This window comes from Zea mays, unplaced genomic scaffold, assembly GCF_902167145.1.
Source record: "Zea mays cultivar B73 unplaced genomic scaffold, Zm-B73-REFERENCE-NAM-5.0 scaffold_638, whole genome shotgun sequence".
NCBI classification, from domain to species: domain Eukaryota; kingdom Viridiplantae; phylum Streptophyta; class Magnoliopsida; order Poales; family Poaceae; genus Zea; species Zea mays.
Window position 1 is genome coordinate 1 of NW_023367298.1, and position 16,767 is coordinate 16,767.

The 16,767-nt window shown below is 48.6% G+C and overlaps 1 protein-coding gene across 1 annotated transcript; it reads right to left on the bottom strand.

Moving 5' to 3' along the window:
• Nucleotides 1–6,151: 6,151 nt before the first annotated feature.
• LOC118475773 (uncharacterized) lies at nt 6,152–14,313 on the bottom strand. The gene is made up of 3 exons (XM_035963962.1): nt 14,289–14,313; nt 7,432–8,415; nt 6,152–6,434 (listed from the first exon to the last, which is right to left on the bottom strand). Exons 1-3 carry the CDS (start codon nt 14,311–14,313, stop codon nt 6,334–6,336), a joined length of 1,110 nt encoding a protein of 369 aa, XP_035819855.1. The 3' UTR covers nt 6,152–6,333.
• Nucleotides 14,314–16,767: the final 2,454 nt, after the last annotated feature.

A 16,767-nucleotide genomic window follows, 5' to 3' on the forward strand; every position in this document is an offset into this window, starting at 1 on the left:
AGCGACGCGAGCGCAGAGTGACACGGTCAAGTAGGGACCAGGACGCCGCGGCATGGACGCGAGCTGAGGGACCTGGACGCAGAGGAAGTTCCGCGCCGCATAGGAGCAGGCGCGCGCACGGAGCAAAGAAGCTGGGCGCGGCCAGGCGATGGAGGGACTCAGCGGGCAGAGGAAGGACGCCGAGCAGAGAGAAAGAGGAGCAGAGCTGGCTGGAGTCGGGCGCAGCGCTGGAGCAGGGAGATCGACCGGGCGCGCATAGCTTCGGGCAAACCCAGGGCGCGACTGGATATTACTGCCGGCGAGCAGAAAGATTAGAGGGAGGAGAACGTCGCAGAGGAAGCGAAGTGCCATGGCAGGGGCTTCAATCCGGCGCGGCCATGGCAGAGGGCAAGCACCGGCAGCTGGAGAAGCCGAGGGCCATGGAAGCAGGGAGCTCGACCGGCGAGCTGAGCTTATGCGCATGGTGCATTTATGTACACAGAGGCGAACACTAAAACTTATCAAGAACTTGATCTGCATGGCTGATGACGTGTTGTGATAGAATGCAGAGAGAATTCCCGAGCTGGCACGTGTACTGGAATCTAGGATATTACGATGGCTTGAGATAAGAACAAGGGAGCAAGAGACGTGAGAAGGAGATTTACGTGACCTGCTGTGTGGTGGCTGAAGATAATGTCGATAGAAGACAAGGCTTGAAGCGTGACATGGGTTGAAGTAATAAAGGGATTTCCCCCATTTTCGTTAATGGAGACTTAAAAGTAAGTGGATAATAGGACTAAGGTTTAAAAGAGATACAAATAAATTGGCCCAAAACAATATCAGGCATAAAAGAAAAATTAGATAGGATTTGATTTGGTGAGTACTCCTAAAATCAGATAATTTTCGTGACTGTTTCGGACAACACGGAAACGAACTAGATATCAGATACATTATTCTGAGACCATACTAGTTTAGTCGAAATCGGATAAAAATTTACCCGATGCCTAAACATAGTTGATTTGATTCGAAACTTAATAATTCATCCGTAGTCTGAATTATTACGACACGAGCCACGAAAATCTAATTTGAGACCGAGGCGAGAAATAACATACCGAATCAAATGGATTTCAGCTTCGGTATTTTAATCTGCGTGATTCGACTAATATTAGCCAGAACCATATCGGCTAATGCACACATGATTTCGTCGCTAAAACAGTGTGCGGATGGATAAGTTGGATCCAAACCCCACGCACAATTTCGCGCGAGCTGAATTATTTTACCCCGAACAATTTAGTCGTCAAGTTCAACTGAATTTGTCCGAGATAAAATCATCCGAGTGAGTCGGGCTTCCGAATTCGTATTCGCGCGAACGATGAATTTTAAATAATCACCGGACGCACCGATTTTCGGAACAAATATGTTCCGAACATCACGAAAATTTTAGGAAGAGCCCGGATAGATAGAAATAAAAACGATGTCGCGCTCGCGACAGACGACACCGATGCGATATAAAAATCGCGATAGACGAAGATGTTTAGAATTTAAAAATCCATTTTATCCACTGATTACGTGCTTAAATCCGTACTCGTTGTCGAGCGGAATATAAACACCTGGGGTGTTACAATCCTCCCCCCTTAAAAGAATCTCGTCCCGAGATTCGGATCGAAAGACTTCTAAGGGTAGAGAAGTATGTAACCCATGTTCGTATCAGCGATAATCATAAGACAGTCTTGGGCGAAGGCGAGTGCCTCAGAATGCGGTTTCTCTAGCGGACATAACATGTATCGCCTTAGGCAAATTTAGAAATGTCCACCAATAGAGACGATATCTGCCAGAGGAACACATAAGGTTCCATGTGTGCAGTTTGCTTTTTCTGATGACACTGTACTATCTGAGTCTGTTGAGTGAGCAGCAAATAGGCGATTTTACCCCAACAGAATCAGATGCACCATCTTGGGTAAAACATACAAAATGAAGTTTACCAACAAGCGTCACAGTGAGTTCGTAGCGCATGAGACGGATGTGGACGTCGAATACTGTCGTGGTTAACATGTGGTTAACCGAGAATTCAAGTCTATGAAAGATGGTATAGATTCGAGAAAAATCATCCGCGAATGGATCTGTAGATGCTGCCTTCGCAACCAATCCATTTTATCGAGCACTAGGCATGGATCGACTTGATCACACATGCTGGAAAAGCACACGTGAGGCGTTCGAGGCATGACTAGGGCGATGATTAGGTGGTTACTGGCCGACTTAATCTCATTTCTTATAAGTGCTTTCTTCAGGGTGGGTTAAACCAGAGTGAGTTTAGACAACTCGACAATCGATCTCTAAACTCAACCTTTGTTCATTGGGCAGTTACAAGTTAGTAAAAACCAACTTGTTAAACTTACATTGAGCAGGTCCTCTCAGTACCATCGGTAAGCCAAGGGTTGAGAGTTCACCCTGTTAACAAGAGATTATGTATTTGGGTAAAAATCCATTTGGTCAGATTGTTCATCCATTCCCTCATGCAAGATGAACTGACTTGGTGAGGGAATACATGGATTAAATAAGAGAGCGAATGAACAAACTCCTGCATCTCAGCAGCAGGAAAAGTCAATCTCCAATTTGAGAGCTAATTAGCTGTTTTCCAACACTAAAAAGCTCCAAGACTTCACCTTTACAAGAAAGGATGTAAAGGGAACTTGTATGAGTAGTCACTACCAAGATCAAAAGAAATAAGACCACACATGAAAGTGGTATGCCCTTTTGATCCCATAGAGATGATAGATGTTGCTTGGTCACTTGACAAACAACATAGAAATCGTTTCAAGGAAGATATCCACGGAAGATAACACACCAGTGTAATCCTATAACGGATCATGACTAGAGACTTCGATATCGGCATGCGCCAAGCAGCAGAACCTTGCGTGTACATTCACAAGGGGCTCTCAGTTTCGCCGCGGTACCATAAGTCCTTAACCATGACACCATTACAAAACTGGCACCAATAATGAATCTCACGTGGTAAGAATAATTTGTGCAGAGATAACATATCGATATAGTCTCATAATGGATTATGACTACTAACTGTGATACTAGCGTGTACCGAGCAGCACAACCTTGTGTGTATACCCACAGGAGGCCCTCGGTTTTGGCAGTGGCATCATCAATTTTAGTCATAACGCCAATACTAGACATAACCAATAAGAAATCTCACACAACACAAATAGGACTGGTCAAGGATGACAATATACAAAAGAGACTCCACCTGTAGGAATGGTTACAAGTAGAGAGCCAAATAGATCATGGCCCGATGAAATGAACACGATATGGCCAAAACCTAACTTGATGAAGGAGTATGATGGGAGACTGTTGCTTTAGTCCAAAAATATTTCTACGCCCATTATAGAGATCATGAGGACAAGGATTAGTATCTATTAGATACGGACGGGAAAACAATCATAAGATTAAGTGGGTATGCCTTGGATAGATATGGGGAAACCAAAGGCATCAATTTCAAGAAAATACTCAGACAGGTCTGTTCTGGGTTAGGTTGATGAAAGTGACAAGATAATCCGCAAGGAGAGGCCAAATACAATAGAGACCTCAACCTGCATCAACTGAACAAGGGAATGGTTCTAGAAGGAGACATGACTTGAGATTCTTGTTTTAAGCTTGGGTACATTTTATGTTCAACACAGAAATTATCTAAGCATTTATTTGTATGGGCTTTGTCATGGAGTGATAATGGACAATTCAAATTTGGGTCTAAGTTCACCAAGAAGAACATGGCCTAATTTTGGGTTTGGGCAAAACAAGTCACTAACCTTCTATCGACACATCAAGCACAAGGGCAAACGCATTTGCACTAATGGTCAAATTATGAAAAGCTAAAAGCAATCTAAACCTGTATCCCTAGGACACCACATCATTACAATCACCAAGTTTGGAATAAAGGTGAGAGAAGCATTTTGGGTGTATAGGTAACAAACATAATGCAACAATCAAGATGCATGCTCGTCTTATTCGTCCTCACTGATTTTGCCAACATACTGCGGCAATAGCGTTCTATATCGGTGGCATACTTACGACTCTCTCGGTATTTTACTAGTCGTCAACTACACATACGTTTTCAGGGTTAGTGTACCTGCAGAAAATTCCATCACAGCCCAATTCCCAATGATGCAGTTCACACATGATAGTTTATCACAATTTATACTCCATATATTGCTATATGGAGGCCAGCTCATCATTAAGCGCCGAAGCCACGCATAGGCGCCGTTGCCACACTTTAACCATAGGGCAACTCATTATGGTCACTCACCTTCTTACCTGAGCGTAGGTGCGTCGTTGCAAGTACATTACATTTCTCAGTATTCCCATGTCTGTATACCCATACACCACGCATGGGGTACTGAATTCCCGGAAAAGTAAATACTCCACATCACAGCCTTCATATATATATGTGGAATATGTATATAATCAAGCGCTTTTTACACTCTTCCCTAGACCGACGGTTGTTCGGTCATGCTCTCACATCTCACCTTACCCTTGAGCGTCGATCCATTCAAAACTGAATGGCCTCAAAAATAACAATACACATGTATGCAATACCCACCCGGTTGTGGGTTATGGTTTTCAACTAGCCACCTGATAGTCCTTACTTTATGGCTTAATAGAGAATGTCGCTAGCATTATAGTTTTTCAAAACTGTTTTTCAAGCCAAACAATGTGTTTAGTTGAAAATAGGTTTTCTAAAACCAAAACTTTTGTTTTGAAAATACGTATGTGACTGTATATACTTAATCCAGCTCCGATACCAGCTGTGGCCAGAACCTCCAAGTTATCGGGCCCACATGCACCTGTCCTTGTCTCAAAGACCTCAGACGGCCATGCATGTGCACCAGATAACTTAACAGGATCCGTCCGATTGCCCCAAGGACACCGGATAACCACTTACAACCAGAACCGCGGGATTAAGTAACACAAATCACACACACCCAATATTTTTGCAGCGGAAATCTTATTACCAAATTTTACAAGTTACAAAAAATTTATATTATTTTATCGGAGTGATTACAAAAGTATAAGTTTGAAATATATGCTAGCTCAAATGGACCATCCTCAGTAAGAAGATAAAGACGGGTTATACTTATATAAGAAGGCCGAGCCCACCGGCACTTAACACCATCAAAAGCAGCACAAAGATAGAACCTGAAAAACAACAGAGAATAAAACCCCTGAGTATGGAATTACTCAGCAAGACATACCCGACTAAAGAAAAGACTCTCAAGGGTATGCTGGATTTGGGAATCAAGGAGAGGCTTTAGCAAGAATCACTTAGATACTTTTGCAGAAATAGCTTACTAAAGTGAGTCCTTACTTCCAATATTTTACGCCAAATTAAATATTAATAGACTTTTGTTTGCATATGGTCTACTTTCAACCATATCATCAATACAACATCATTTTTATTCATGAGATTCACATCCTGACTTAGGTTGCAGGTCAGTGATCAAGTCTCCACTCTCCGGGGATATAACGGCGATCCGAAGCGATTTACTCAGCTGAGGATCTCTAACCACACGACATATGTAGCACTTAACCCTTGCATATGTCAACCGTTCCCACAGATCCTCCACAACGTGAACCGGTCCGCAGCTACCCGGGAGCAACAGTACTCCTCCATCCAGCCTCTAGCCAGGAGGGCACACGCTACTCCCACCATCTCCCACGCCCCAGTGCGCGGTTGTCTTTTCACGTATGGAATAGCCGGGTTCAAGCTTACCCTGTCCCATTTCCAGGGCATGTGGCTAGTTAAGATAGTCCTTGATCTATCAGGCCTACATACGCATCCAATCCTTAATTGACCCGGACGGAACATCAATCTGTTCCTAGCCCAAGTCTCGAGTTAAGTACTTCCACCCTTAGGATTGTTTTGTGTTCCTAAGGATGAAAAGAGCATTATAGGGAACTTTACAGTAAGATCCCACCATGCTCCCAATAAAAATATCCGTGCAGGTAGAGATCATCCTTCCTCAGGATCAACCTGAGCTAGGCATAAGTGCAAAGGACAAACTCTATCTGCCTATAAGCAGGGCTAAGCATTTTTTTTAAATCATATTTGATACTTCACCAGAAGTATCTATAAAAGGAATGGATTTCAAGGTAGGCAATTGCATCGAAGGGTTTCCAAGCAACTTCTATAAACCTAATGCACATTTCACTAGACTTAAAGTGTGCAAAAATAATTTAAAAACACAAGAAGGGGTTGCATGCACCGGGGCTTGCCTGGAAGAAACACTAGGTTAGTGTTGTTAGACGATGTCCACTTGACGATCATCCTTGTTCTGATACTTGTTTCGTCTATCCATCTTCCGGATTGTCCATCAACATCATCCTGCGGATTAAGCCCGCGCTTGGGGTCGACTTGGTCGTCTTCCGCATCGCGTGATTAATTAACGTACCTGAATGAAATGCATTATGCACATGAATGCATATCGACAAGAATATCACACACCTAAATAGTGCTACGCGATAGCGGAACACCTAGCGGCGAGGCGTTTGTACAAGTTCATACGGAAATACTAGTTATCGATATCGACTACGCGTAATAATTACGCTTCTTTAAATTAACGAACCTAACGCAAACATCATGAAACAACAAATAATACATATTTAATATAATTAGCCTAATTTTGGCTACACGATAGTGAATCGAATATCTAGTGACGAGGCACAAATAACATTTAAAAGCAATTACCAGATACCGGGATATTACTAAGTACAACGTTCGCGCTATTTTAACTTAACCGAATCTGACTTGAACAAGAAGCGCTAATACAAAACACAAATCCTATATATATTCCTAAGCTAGAGAATTAACAAACCGGCTCACTAATGCTTAAATTGACTCAGATGTCGTGGAAACGACAACGAGTCTCAGTTCAGGTGATTCATCGAACACCTGGCGTGCAAGTGAACTAGATGGGCCAAACGTGCTTAGCGCAAACGGTGATGCCTCGTAGGGAATGAACCTACACGCAAACACACAAAGGAAACAAACTAGCGCTAAGTAACACAGATCGCTACCGCGCATCTGTGCTATAAATAAGAGAATCATCGTGATAATATATTTAATCGAACCATTCATCAATTCTAATAGCAATAAAAACGGCACAGCTCATTGGGACCATATTTGACTCAACACCTGATAACAACAACGATTTCTAATTCAGACATTTTCTCGAACACCTAACAAGTCTACATACCAGACGAGATTAAATATCGAAATACAATATCCTATCCCGTAGAGAAATAACCTAACATCAAACATATACAATGAAATACAGATAATTACTACAGCACATCACAAGTATCTGATTCTAACGTCGCGGGTAATATTCATCCAATATATCATCGAATTAATTGATTAGTAGGAGTAGCGAGCTAGAGTACTATTACCAATTCGATGAGAAATTCGTGGAAGTAGCAACAACACTTGGCTCAGGCCCTTCATCGAACACTTGTCGAGCAGAGGTTGACGAGATCGCGGATGAGAAACGACGACGAATTCCGGGTTCCAGCCATTCGTCGAGCACCGGGGGCGGTCGATGGCGAACACGCCGAAACAGAGAAGTTTATCCGAGCAGCTGCAAACAACCGTGCCGGGGACATGTCGAACACGAATGACACGGATGTGCCAAGCGTAGCAAACGACACAAAAGCACGCGACATCGAGTGGACAGAACAGGGCGAGATTGATGACACACACCCATGGTGAGGCGGGGTCGGCGAATACCGGCGCCGGACAGCGCCCAGCGCACGACGAATCGAGCGCGGCGAGCAGCAAAGAAAATCTGCGCGCAATGACGATCTTGGCTAGGGGAAAAGCTCCGCTGCGCAGGGATCCGAGCTCGACACAGGGAGTTTCACGGCTCGCAGCGACTATGACCGAGCGCAGGGGAAAGAAGACCCAGGCGCTCGGAACCAGACAGCGACGCGAGCGCAGAGTGACACGGTCAAGTAGGGACCAGGACGCCGCGGCATGGACGCGAGCTGAGGGACCTGGACGCAGAGGAAGTTCCCGCGCCGCATAGGAGCAGGCGCGCGCACGGAGCAAAGAAGCTGGGCGCGGCCAGGCGATGGAGGGACTCAGCGGGCAGAGGAAGGACGCCGAGCAGAGAGAAAGAGGAGCAGAGCTGGCTGGAGTCGGGCGCAGCGCTGGAGCAGGGAGATCGACCGGGCGCGCATAGCTTCGGGCAAACCCAGGGCGCGACTGGATATTACTGCCGGCGAGCAGAAAGATTAGAGGGAGGAGAACGTCGCAGAGGAAGCGAAAGTGCCATGGCAGGGGCTTCAATCCGGCGCGGCCATGGCAGAGGGCAAGCACCGGCAGCTGGAGAAGCCGAGGGCCATGGAAGCAGGGAGCTCGACCGGCGAGCTGAGCTTATGGCGCATGGTGCATTTATGTACACAGGAGGCGCAACACTAAAACTTATCAAGAACTTGATCTGCATGGCTGATGACGTGTTGTGATAGAATGCAGAGAGAATTCCCGAGCTGGCACGTGTACTGGAATCTAGGATATTACGATGGCTTGAGATAAGAACAAGGGAGCAAGAGACGTGAGAAGGAGATTTACGTGACCTGCTGTGTGGTGGCTGAAGATAATGTCGATGGAAGACAAGGCTTGAAGCGTGACATGGGTTGAAGTAATAAAGGGATTTCCCCCATTTTCGTAATGGAGACTTAAAAGTAAGTGGATAATAGGACTAAGGTTTAAAGAGATACAAATAAATTGGCCCAAAACAATATCAGGCATAAAAGAAAAATTAGATAGGATTTGATTTGGTGAATACTCCTAAAATCAGATAATTTTCGTGACTGTTTCGGGCAACACGGAAACGAACTAGATATCGGATACATTATTTCTGAGACCATACTAGTTTTAGTCGAAATCGGATAAAAATTTACCCGATGCCTAAACATAGTTGATTTGATTCGAAACTTAATAATTCATCTGTAGTCTGAATTATTACGACACGAGCCACGAAAATCTAATTTGAGACCGAGGCGAGAAATAACATACCGAATCAAATGGATTTCAGCTTCGGTATTTTAATCTGCGTGATTCGACTAATATTAGCCAGAACCATATCGGCTAATGCACACATGATTTCGTCGCTAAAACAGTGTGCGGATGGATAAGTTGGATCCAAACCCCACGCACAATTTCGCGCGAGCTGAATTATTTTACCCCCGAACAATTTAGTCGTCAAGTTCAACTGAATTTGTCCGAGATAAAATCATCCGAGTGAGTCGGGCTTCCGAATTCGTATTCGCGCGAACGATGAATTTTAAATAATCACCGGACGCACCGATTTTCGGAACAAATATGTTCCGAACATCACGAAAATTTTAGGAAGAGCCCGGATAGATAGAAATAAAAACGATGTCGCGCTCGCAACAGACGACACCGATGCGATATAAAAATCGCGATAGACGAAGATGTTTAGAATTTAAAAATCCATTTTATCCACTGATTACGTGCTTAAATCCGTACTCGTTGTCGAGCGGAATATAAACACCTGGGGTGTTACAGGCTCTGTATTCCATTCTTGTGTCATTGATGCGATATGGTGTATGATGTGATTGCTATGAGAAATGATATGATGATATGATGCAAAATGATAATGATGTCGAAGACACATACTCACACTCCCACTCTGGAACACACAATCTCTGCATTCCCTTAGGAACGACTGGAATCTCTTTGTCGTTTATTTTTCGGCTTCACCGTTATTTTTCGGTGTAAGTTCTGCATCCCCTTAGGAACGTCTTTTGAACTTCTTTCGCCTTCTATTTCGGCGGTATAAGTTCTGCATCCCCTATAGGAACGTCTTTTGAACTTCTTTCGCCTTATATTTCGGCAATATTTGGCTCTGCATTCCCTTTGGAACGACTTTTTGAGCAGAAAACTTACACTGCGCTCCCCTTAGGAAGGACTTTTTTGTAGCTTCGGCAAAACTTACGCTGTGCTCCCTTAGGAACGACTTTTTGCAGTTTCGGCAATTTTAGCTCTGCATTCCCTTAGGAACGACTTTTGAGCTTCGGCAATTTTGAGCTTCGTAAGTCTGTGAAGAAGCTATATTTCATTCTGATAGAAGCGAAATTATTACAAGGAATTAAAACTAGATTTACATTGCTTGTTCCTTATTGAAAAAACAAAATGACATAGAACATAAAAAGTATTTCAGAGGTAGGATATCGCTCAATAAATGTGCTTTGATTCTAGCACAGTACTGTTGACTGTGCGAGCTTCGGATTCCTCCCTGAATTCACGTTGCTGTTGGGAGTGATGGCGCCCTTCTGGCTGCTGGCTTTGGGAATAGGTAGGTTGCAGTGGTGGTGGCGGTGGGAGCTATGGCCAGGAAGCCTATGAATGGCTAGCCGAAGCAACAAAAGCTGCAGGATGATTGCCCACATATTCTGGTATGTAGGGAGAATGGCACGAAGCACTGTGCAAGACCTGCTTCGGCTGATTCTGCCGAGCTTCGGCTTCTGTGATCTCCTTTTGCTTCAGAATGGTGATTTGGCACATTCTTGTAGTATGGCCCTTGCCCCTCACCACAGAATAAGCAATAGATCTTCCTGGGTTGGATCCCCATATCTTCCTCTGAAGCCTCTAGCGCCTCTGCCCCTTGAGCTAGTGGCCTGAAAGAGCTTTGCTATTGCCCCAAAGATTGTGAGGTGTACTGTGGCCTCTGAAGCTGTCTTCCTTTGTCGTCATTCTGACTGGAGCTATGGACTGACCTGACATGCCTTGGTGGATTCTTCCTTTGAAGCCCCTGGTCATCTCCGAGATTCTATAAGCTTCTTCCCTTCTTTGGCAGAAGTCGTTGTCAGCCGGATGTACTCATCCATCTTCTGAAGCAGCTTCTCCAGTGTTTGTGGGGGCTTCCTGGCGAAGTATTGGGTCATAGGTCCTGGCCGGAGACCATTAATCATGGCCTCAATGACAATTTCATTGGGCACTGTGGGCGCTTGTGCCCTCAGTCGCAAGAACCTTCGGACATACGCCTGAAGGTATTCCTCATGGTCTTGCGTGCATTGGGAACAGGGCCTGAGCTGTGACTGGCTTCGTCTGAAAGCCTTGGAAACTGGTCACCAGCATGTCCTTAAGCTTTTGCACGACGTGATTGTCCCTGCCGAAGGGAAGAATACCATGTCTGGGCCACGTTCCAGACTGCCATGACAAAGGACTTAGCCATGACAGCTGCATTGCCTCCGTATGAGGATATTGTTGCCTCATAGCTCATCAGAAATTGTTTTGGGTCCGAGTGTCCATCTTACATGGGTAGTTGGGGTAGCTTTAGGATTGTGGCCATGGGATAGCCTGCAATTCTGCTGCTAAGGGAAAAGCATCATCAAAAGTAAAGGTATCATGATTAAAATCATCATACCATCCATCTTCGTTGAATAAGCCCTCTTGACGAAGCTCCCTGTGTTGGGGTCTTCGGTCTTGGTCATCTTGAGCAAGATGACGCACTTCTTCAGTAGCTTCGTCGATCTTCCTTTGAAGATCGGCCCAGCCGAGCCATCTTCTCCTTCTTCCTTTGCACTTGTTGATGGATGATTTCCATGTTCTTGATATCTTGGTCCAACTCCCTCCTAGAATGTTGGACTGGTGGCCTTTCTCTTTTGGCTTCGAGCCTCTCGGAGAGAGAGAGTCTCCTGGTTGTGTCCAGTGGCTGCAGTGCAGCAGCCCCTAGCGCTGTTATCTTCTTCGGCAGCATGACGAAGGTCAGTGCTTTGCCGAAGGTTTTGGAAGTGAGTACATTGAAGGTGGGCGCCAATGTTGGGACTTGTTCTCAAATGCTATGAATTAAGAACAAGGCAACACAAAAATAGATTAATGGTTAATGCCCTTTGTCCTTCGAAGCATTATTTCCCTTAGGATATAATGATCTTCGGACGAAGGTTATGAAGGACTTACCTTCATAATCACAGCATATATCAATGAAAGACGAAGCATATGTGTCGGTACCCTGAAACAGGGGTACCCCTTACTACAGTAAGAAGGCACAGTGCCCGCGCGGCTATTTCTAGTCGCGCGGTGAACAATACCCGACCCCACCACGTGGATGGCTCCAGGGTCACCACGTGGCCAGGGAAGACAATATCCTCCAAGGTATCAACGCTGGGTCCGGACCCCCATGGGAAAGTGTCGGACCCCTGCATATCCGGACCGGACCTCTGGGCAGGGTCTAGGACCTCCGCGGGTACAGACCGGACCCCCGGGTCGGGTCCCGGACCTCTCTGTGTAGGGTCCGGGCCACCCTCAGTAGGGTCCCGGGATTCTAGGACAAAGAATACCCAGGCCTTAATCAAGGCCAGGCGGGGGTCCGGAGCCGACACGTGTCCGGACCATACCATGTACACTTCTGCTCCCCGCTCAGGCGGAGACCCGATGCTGCCACATGGCCTACTGCCCATGACGTAAGCCAGCGGGCGGAGCCTGACGTAAGGCCCTCTGGGCCACGTGGCACTGCATTTATTGCGGATAAGGCGCGCCGCGTGTCCATTCCACTGGCAGGTGATGTGTCACCTTGGCATTTAATGAGCCCTGCCACTCCACTGGCAGGCGATGTGCCGCCTCAGCATTTAATGTGCCCTGTCCACTCCGCTGATAGGCGGTGACCAGGCCATCCTACAGGCGGTGTGCCTGCCCATTCCGTTGGCAGGCAGTACGCCCGTGCTGCGGCATACACCATGCTCATCATCACTCGGACGTTACCGAGGAAGCAGCGCAGGATATCAATACCGTATGCACTATGGACATTAGGGCGCTCAGAGATCTTCTGGGCGACACTGGCATTGGATACTTCTATATTATTCCCTATGTTATGTCCCTGGGCCCGCATGTCGGGGCTCAGCACCCTTGTACGTGCCCCCTTTCAGCTATATAAAGGGGAGGCACGCAACGTTACGACTCAAGCTGACCTAGGCGGACACACTTAGACCCAGCTCAGGCTCACAAGTTCATACAAGCTCTATACATCACACAGTGGAGTAGGGTGTTATGCTCCGGCGGCCCGAACCACTCTAAATCCTTGTGTGTTCTTGTGTTCTTTCCATTTTCCAACTAACAAGCAAAACGCTTAGGCCCCTCCTCATCTTAGGATTTAGGGCAGGTGCATTCCGCCACCCGGCCGGAGAATTCCCTCTCCGACATTTGGCGCGCCAGGTAGGGGTCTTGGCATTAGGTTTTTGCATGTTCTTTTGCTCAACACCATGGTCCACATCGTCGAGCACCATGATTTCTTGCCCGAGGACTTTGTGGTGGAAGAAGCAGCTGTCTCTTCCACACCACGGGCCACCAACCTCCCGGCGCCTAGTGCGACCACTGTTGTGCACTCTGCGCGGCAGTACACTCCCGCGCAAACGTCCAGGGCATCTAGGGCTGCGCCTGGGGAGCTGTCAGCGGACAGAGAGTTGTTGCGCCACCCTCCTAGCTCCACGGCTTCCCCGGGGGCCATGAAGCAGTGGCGCGACGACGTCGATCGCCTGCTCGGCATGGCGCACTCTGGATCAACCAGGCCAAGGCCTCGGTCATCCCGGCACCAACACGAGGCATCGGCATCGGTGCGCTCTCCCTCGGTGAGGGCCACAACGACTGAGGACCTGCGGGCGGAGCTCAACCACCGGCAAGCGGGCGAGGACGCCCCAGTCTCTATGGAGAAGTCTAATGACCTGCGGACAGAACTCAACCGCAGGCGTGCGGGCGAGGATGCCCGCGTCTCTCTAGAGAGGGCACGTGAGCGCCGACAAAATGTCGAGGGCCGCAACCTCGACTACGACTTCGCTGTGGTTGCACCGCAGACCCCAACGGGCGCCCGGATTCAGACGGGTGTCCCATTGATCGGCGTGGGCTGCGCCACGCTGGCAGATCACCTCCGCACGGTGACCTGGCCATCCAAGTTCCCGGCCACACCTGCCGGAGAAGTACGACGGTACGACAAATCCGCCGCAATTCTTGCAGGTTTACGTCACCGCCATTACGGCAGTCGGTGGAAACACCACCGTAATGGCGACATACTTCCATGTTGCCTTGTCTGGGCCGGCCCGGACTTGGCTCATGAACCTTTCCCCAGGATCGATCTACTCCTGGGAAGAGCTCTGTGCACGGTTCACGGCAAACTTCGCCAGTGCTTACCAACAGCATGGCATGGAGGCCCACCTCCACACAGTGAGGCAGGAGCCCAGGGAAACTCTCCGAGCCTTCATCTCCCGCTTCACCAAGGTACGGGGCACCATACCTCGTATATCAGATGTTTCCATCATCACTGCTTTCTGCCAGGGGGTACGTGATGAAAAGATGTTTGGACAAGTTAGCCACGCACGACGTGGAAACTGTCTCCACTCTCTTCACTCTGGCCGACAAGTGCGCCAGAGCTGCCGAGGGCCCGTGCATGGCACTCGGCACCACAAACCGGAGTCACCTAGACGGGAGGCTCCGGGGCCATCGCCCAGGATGGCAAAAAAGAAGAAGAAGAACTGTGGCCATGAGAAAGCCGCAGTCTACCGCTCCGATTGTCATAGCCACGACTGGGGGCCGGAGCGAGCGCAACAAGTGCCCCCGGCCACAAGGAGGCAACAGCGGCTTGTGCCCTGTGCACCCCAACGCTCGCCACAACGCCTTGGAGTGCCGTGAGATCATCAAGCTCGTGATGAGCGTGTCAGTGAGCGGTGCGAACAGTCGTCCAAGGATGGCTCCCCACCCCGTCGCCGGCCTGGTAAGGAAAGGTCCGACGACGGCGAGGGTGGCCGCGGGGAGAACGAGAACTCGGGTATCAGTCACCCGAGGGGGACCTCAAGGACGTCTTCACCAAAGATTCCGACTCCGGGGATGACAACGACCGCCGCAAGAAGCTGTATGTCATGTACGGCGGTAGCTGGGAGCTCACCTCCACAGGAACGTCAAGTCCCTGCGCCGCGAGGTCCTATCGCGACTCCGGGGGTCCCGAAGGCTACTCCACATCAACGGTGGAGGAGCACCACCATCTCCTTTGGGGCATCCGACTGCCCCATCCGACTGCCCCGACAACATGGCAGGGGCCGGTGTGCTACCACTCATCACCGCCCCTGTCATCGCCAATATGCGGCTGCATCATGTGTTGATTGACGGCGGGGGCAGGCCTCAACATCATCAGCCATGCTGCATTCAAACAGTTGCAGATCCCGGGGTCCCGTCTGGGAGCCTCTCGACCATTCTCTGGAGTGAGCCCACAGCTGGTGTATCCCCTTGGGAGCATCGCTCTCCCGGTTACATTCGGGACCGAGGAGAACTTCCGCACGGAGAACGTCGTGTTCGACGTCGCGGAGGTTAACCTCCCCTTCAACACCATCATCGGCAGGCCGGCCCTATACCGGTTCATGGCCATTGCCCATTACGGGTATTTGGTCCTCAAGATGCCGTCTCCAACCGGGGTCCTCACTGTGCGGGGCGACCGCGCCGCCGCGCTTGCGGCCGTAGAGAAGCTGCACGCCCTGGCGGGTAGAGACTGCTCGCCCGGGCGACGGAGGGGGGAACCCCTCAACCCTCGGTACCAAGGCACTCCCCAAGGTGCCAAAGGTGCAAACCATCCGGGGCAGACGGCGTCCCCGTTAAAGCCATCCATCTTACTGCGGATTCCACCCAGACTACTCGCATTGCGGGAGATCTGGGTGGAAAAATAGGAACTCGCGCTCATCGCCTTCCTCCAGGCAAATGTCGACATGTTCGCATGGGAGCCGTCGCAGATGCCTAGGATCCCCAGGGAGGTGATCAAGCACCATCTGAAGATCAACCCCGACGCTAGGCCGGTGAGTCAGAATCCTCACAGGCAGTCCGTTGAACGGTAGGACTTCATCCGAAAGGAGGTCCGGAAGCTGCTAGACGCTGGCTTCATCGAAGAGGTTCATCACCCAGTGTGGCTGGCCAAACCCAGCCATCGTCCCCAAGGCGAATGGGAAGCTTCGGATGTGCATCGACTACACCAGCCTGAATAAGGCCTGTCCCAAGGACCCGTATCCACTTCCACGTATAGATCAAATCGTGGATTCTACCTTCGGGTGCGACCTATTGTCATTCTTAGATGCTTACTCTGGTTTCCATCAAATCCAGATGTCTAGGGAAGATAGGAAGCATACCGCTTTTGTAACAGTGGATGGGCTTTACTGCTATGTTGTTATGCCTTACGGTCTGAAAAACGCCTTGCCAACATTTGTGCGGGCGATGAGTAAGACTTTCGGGGACCTAATTAGGGACAAAGTGGAAGTCTACATCAATGACATCGTGGTCAAGACTAAGAGAGGGTCGACCCTAGTGGAAGACTTAACCCTGGTCTTCGACAAGCTGCGGGCAACCCGCACGAAGCTGAACCCGGACAAATGCATCTTTGGTGTCTTCGCTGGGAAGTTGCTGGGGTTCCTGGTTTCGTACCGGGTGAAAGTCGCCTAGAGGGGGGGGTGAATAGGGCGAAACTGAAATTTACAAATATAAACACAACTACAAGCCGGGTTAGCGTTAGTAATAAAGAAACGAGTCCGGGAGAGAGGGCGCAAAACAAATCCCAAGCGAATAAGCAAGTGAGACACGAAGATTTGTTTTACCGAGGTTCGGTTCTTGCAAACCTACTCCCCGTTGAGGAGGCCACAAAGGCCGGGTCTCTTTCAACCCTTCCCTCTCTCAAACGATCCACGGATCGAGTGAGCTTTCTTTTCTTAATCACTTGGAACACAAAGTTCCCACAAGGA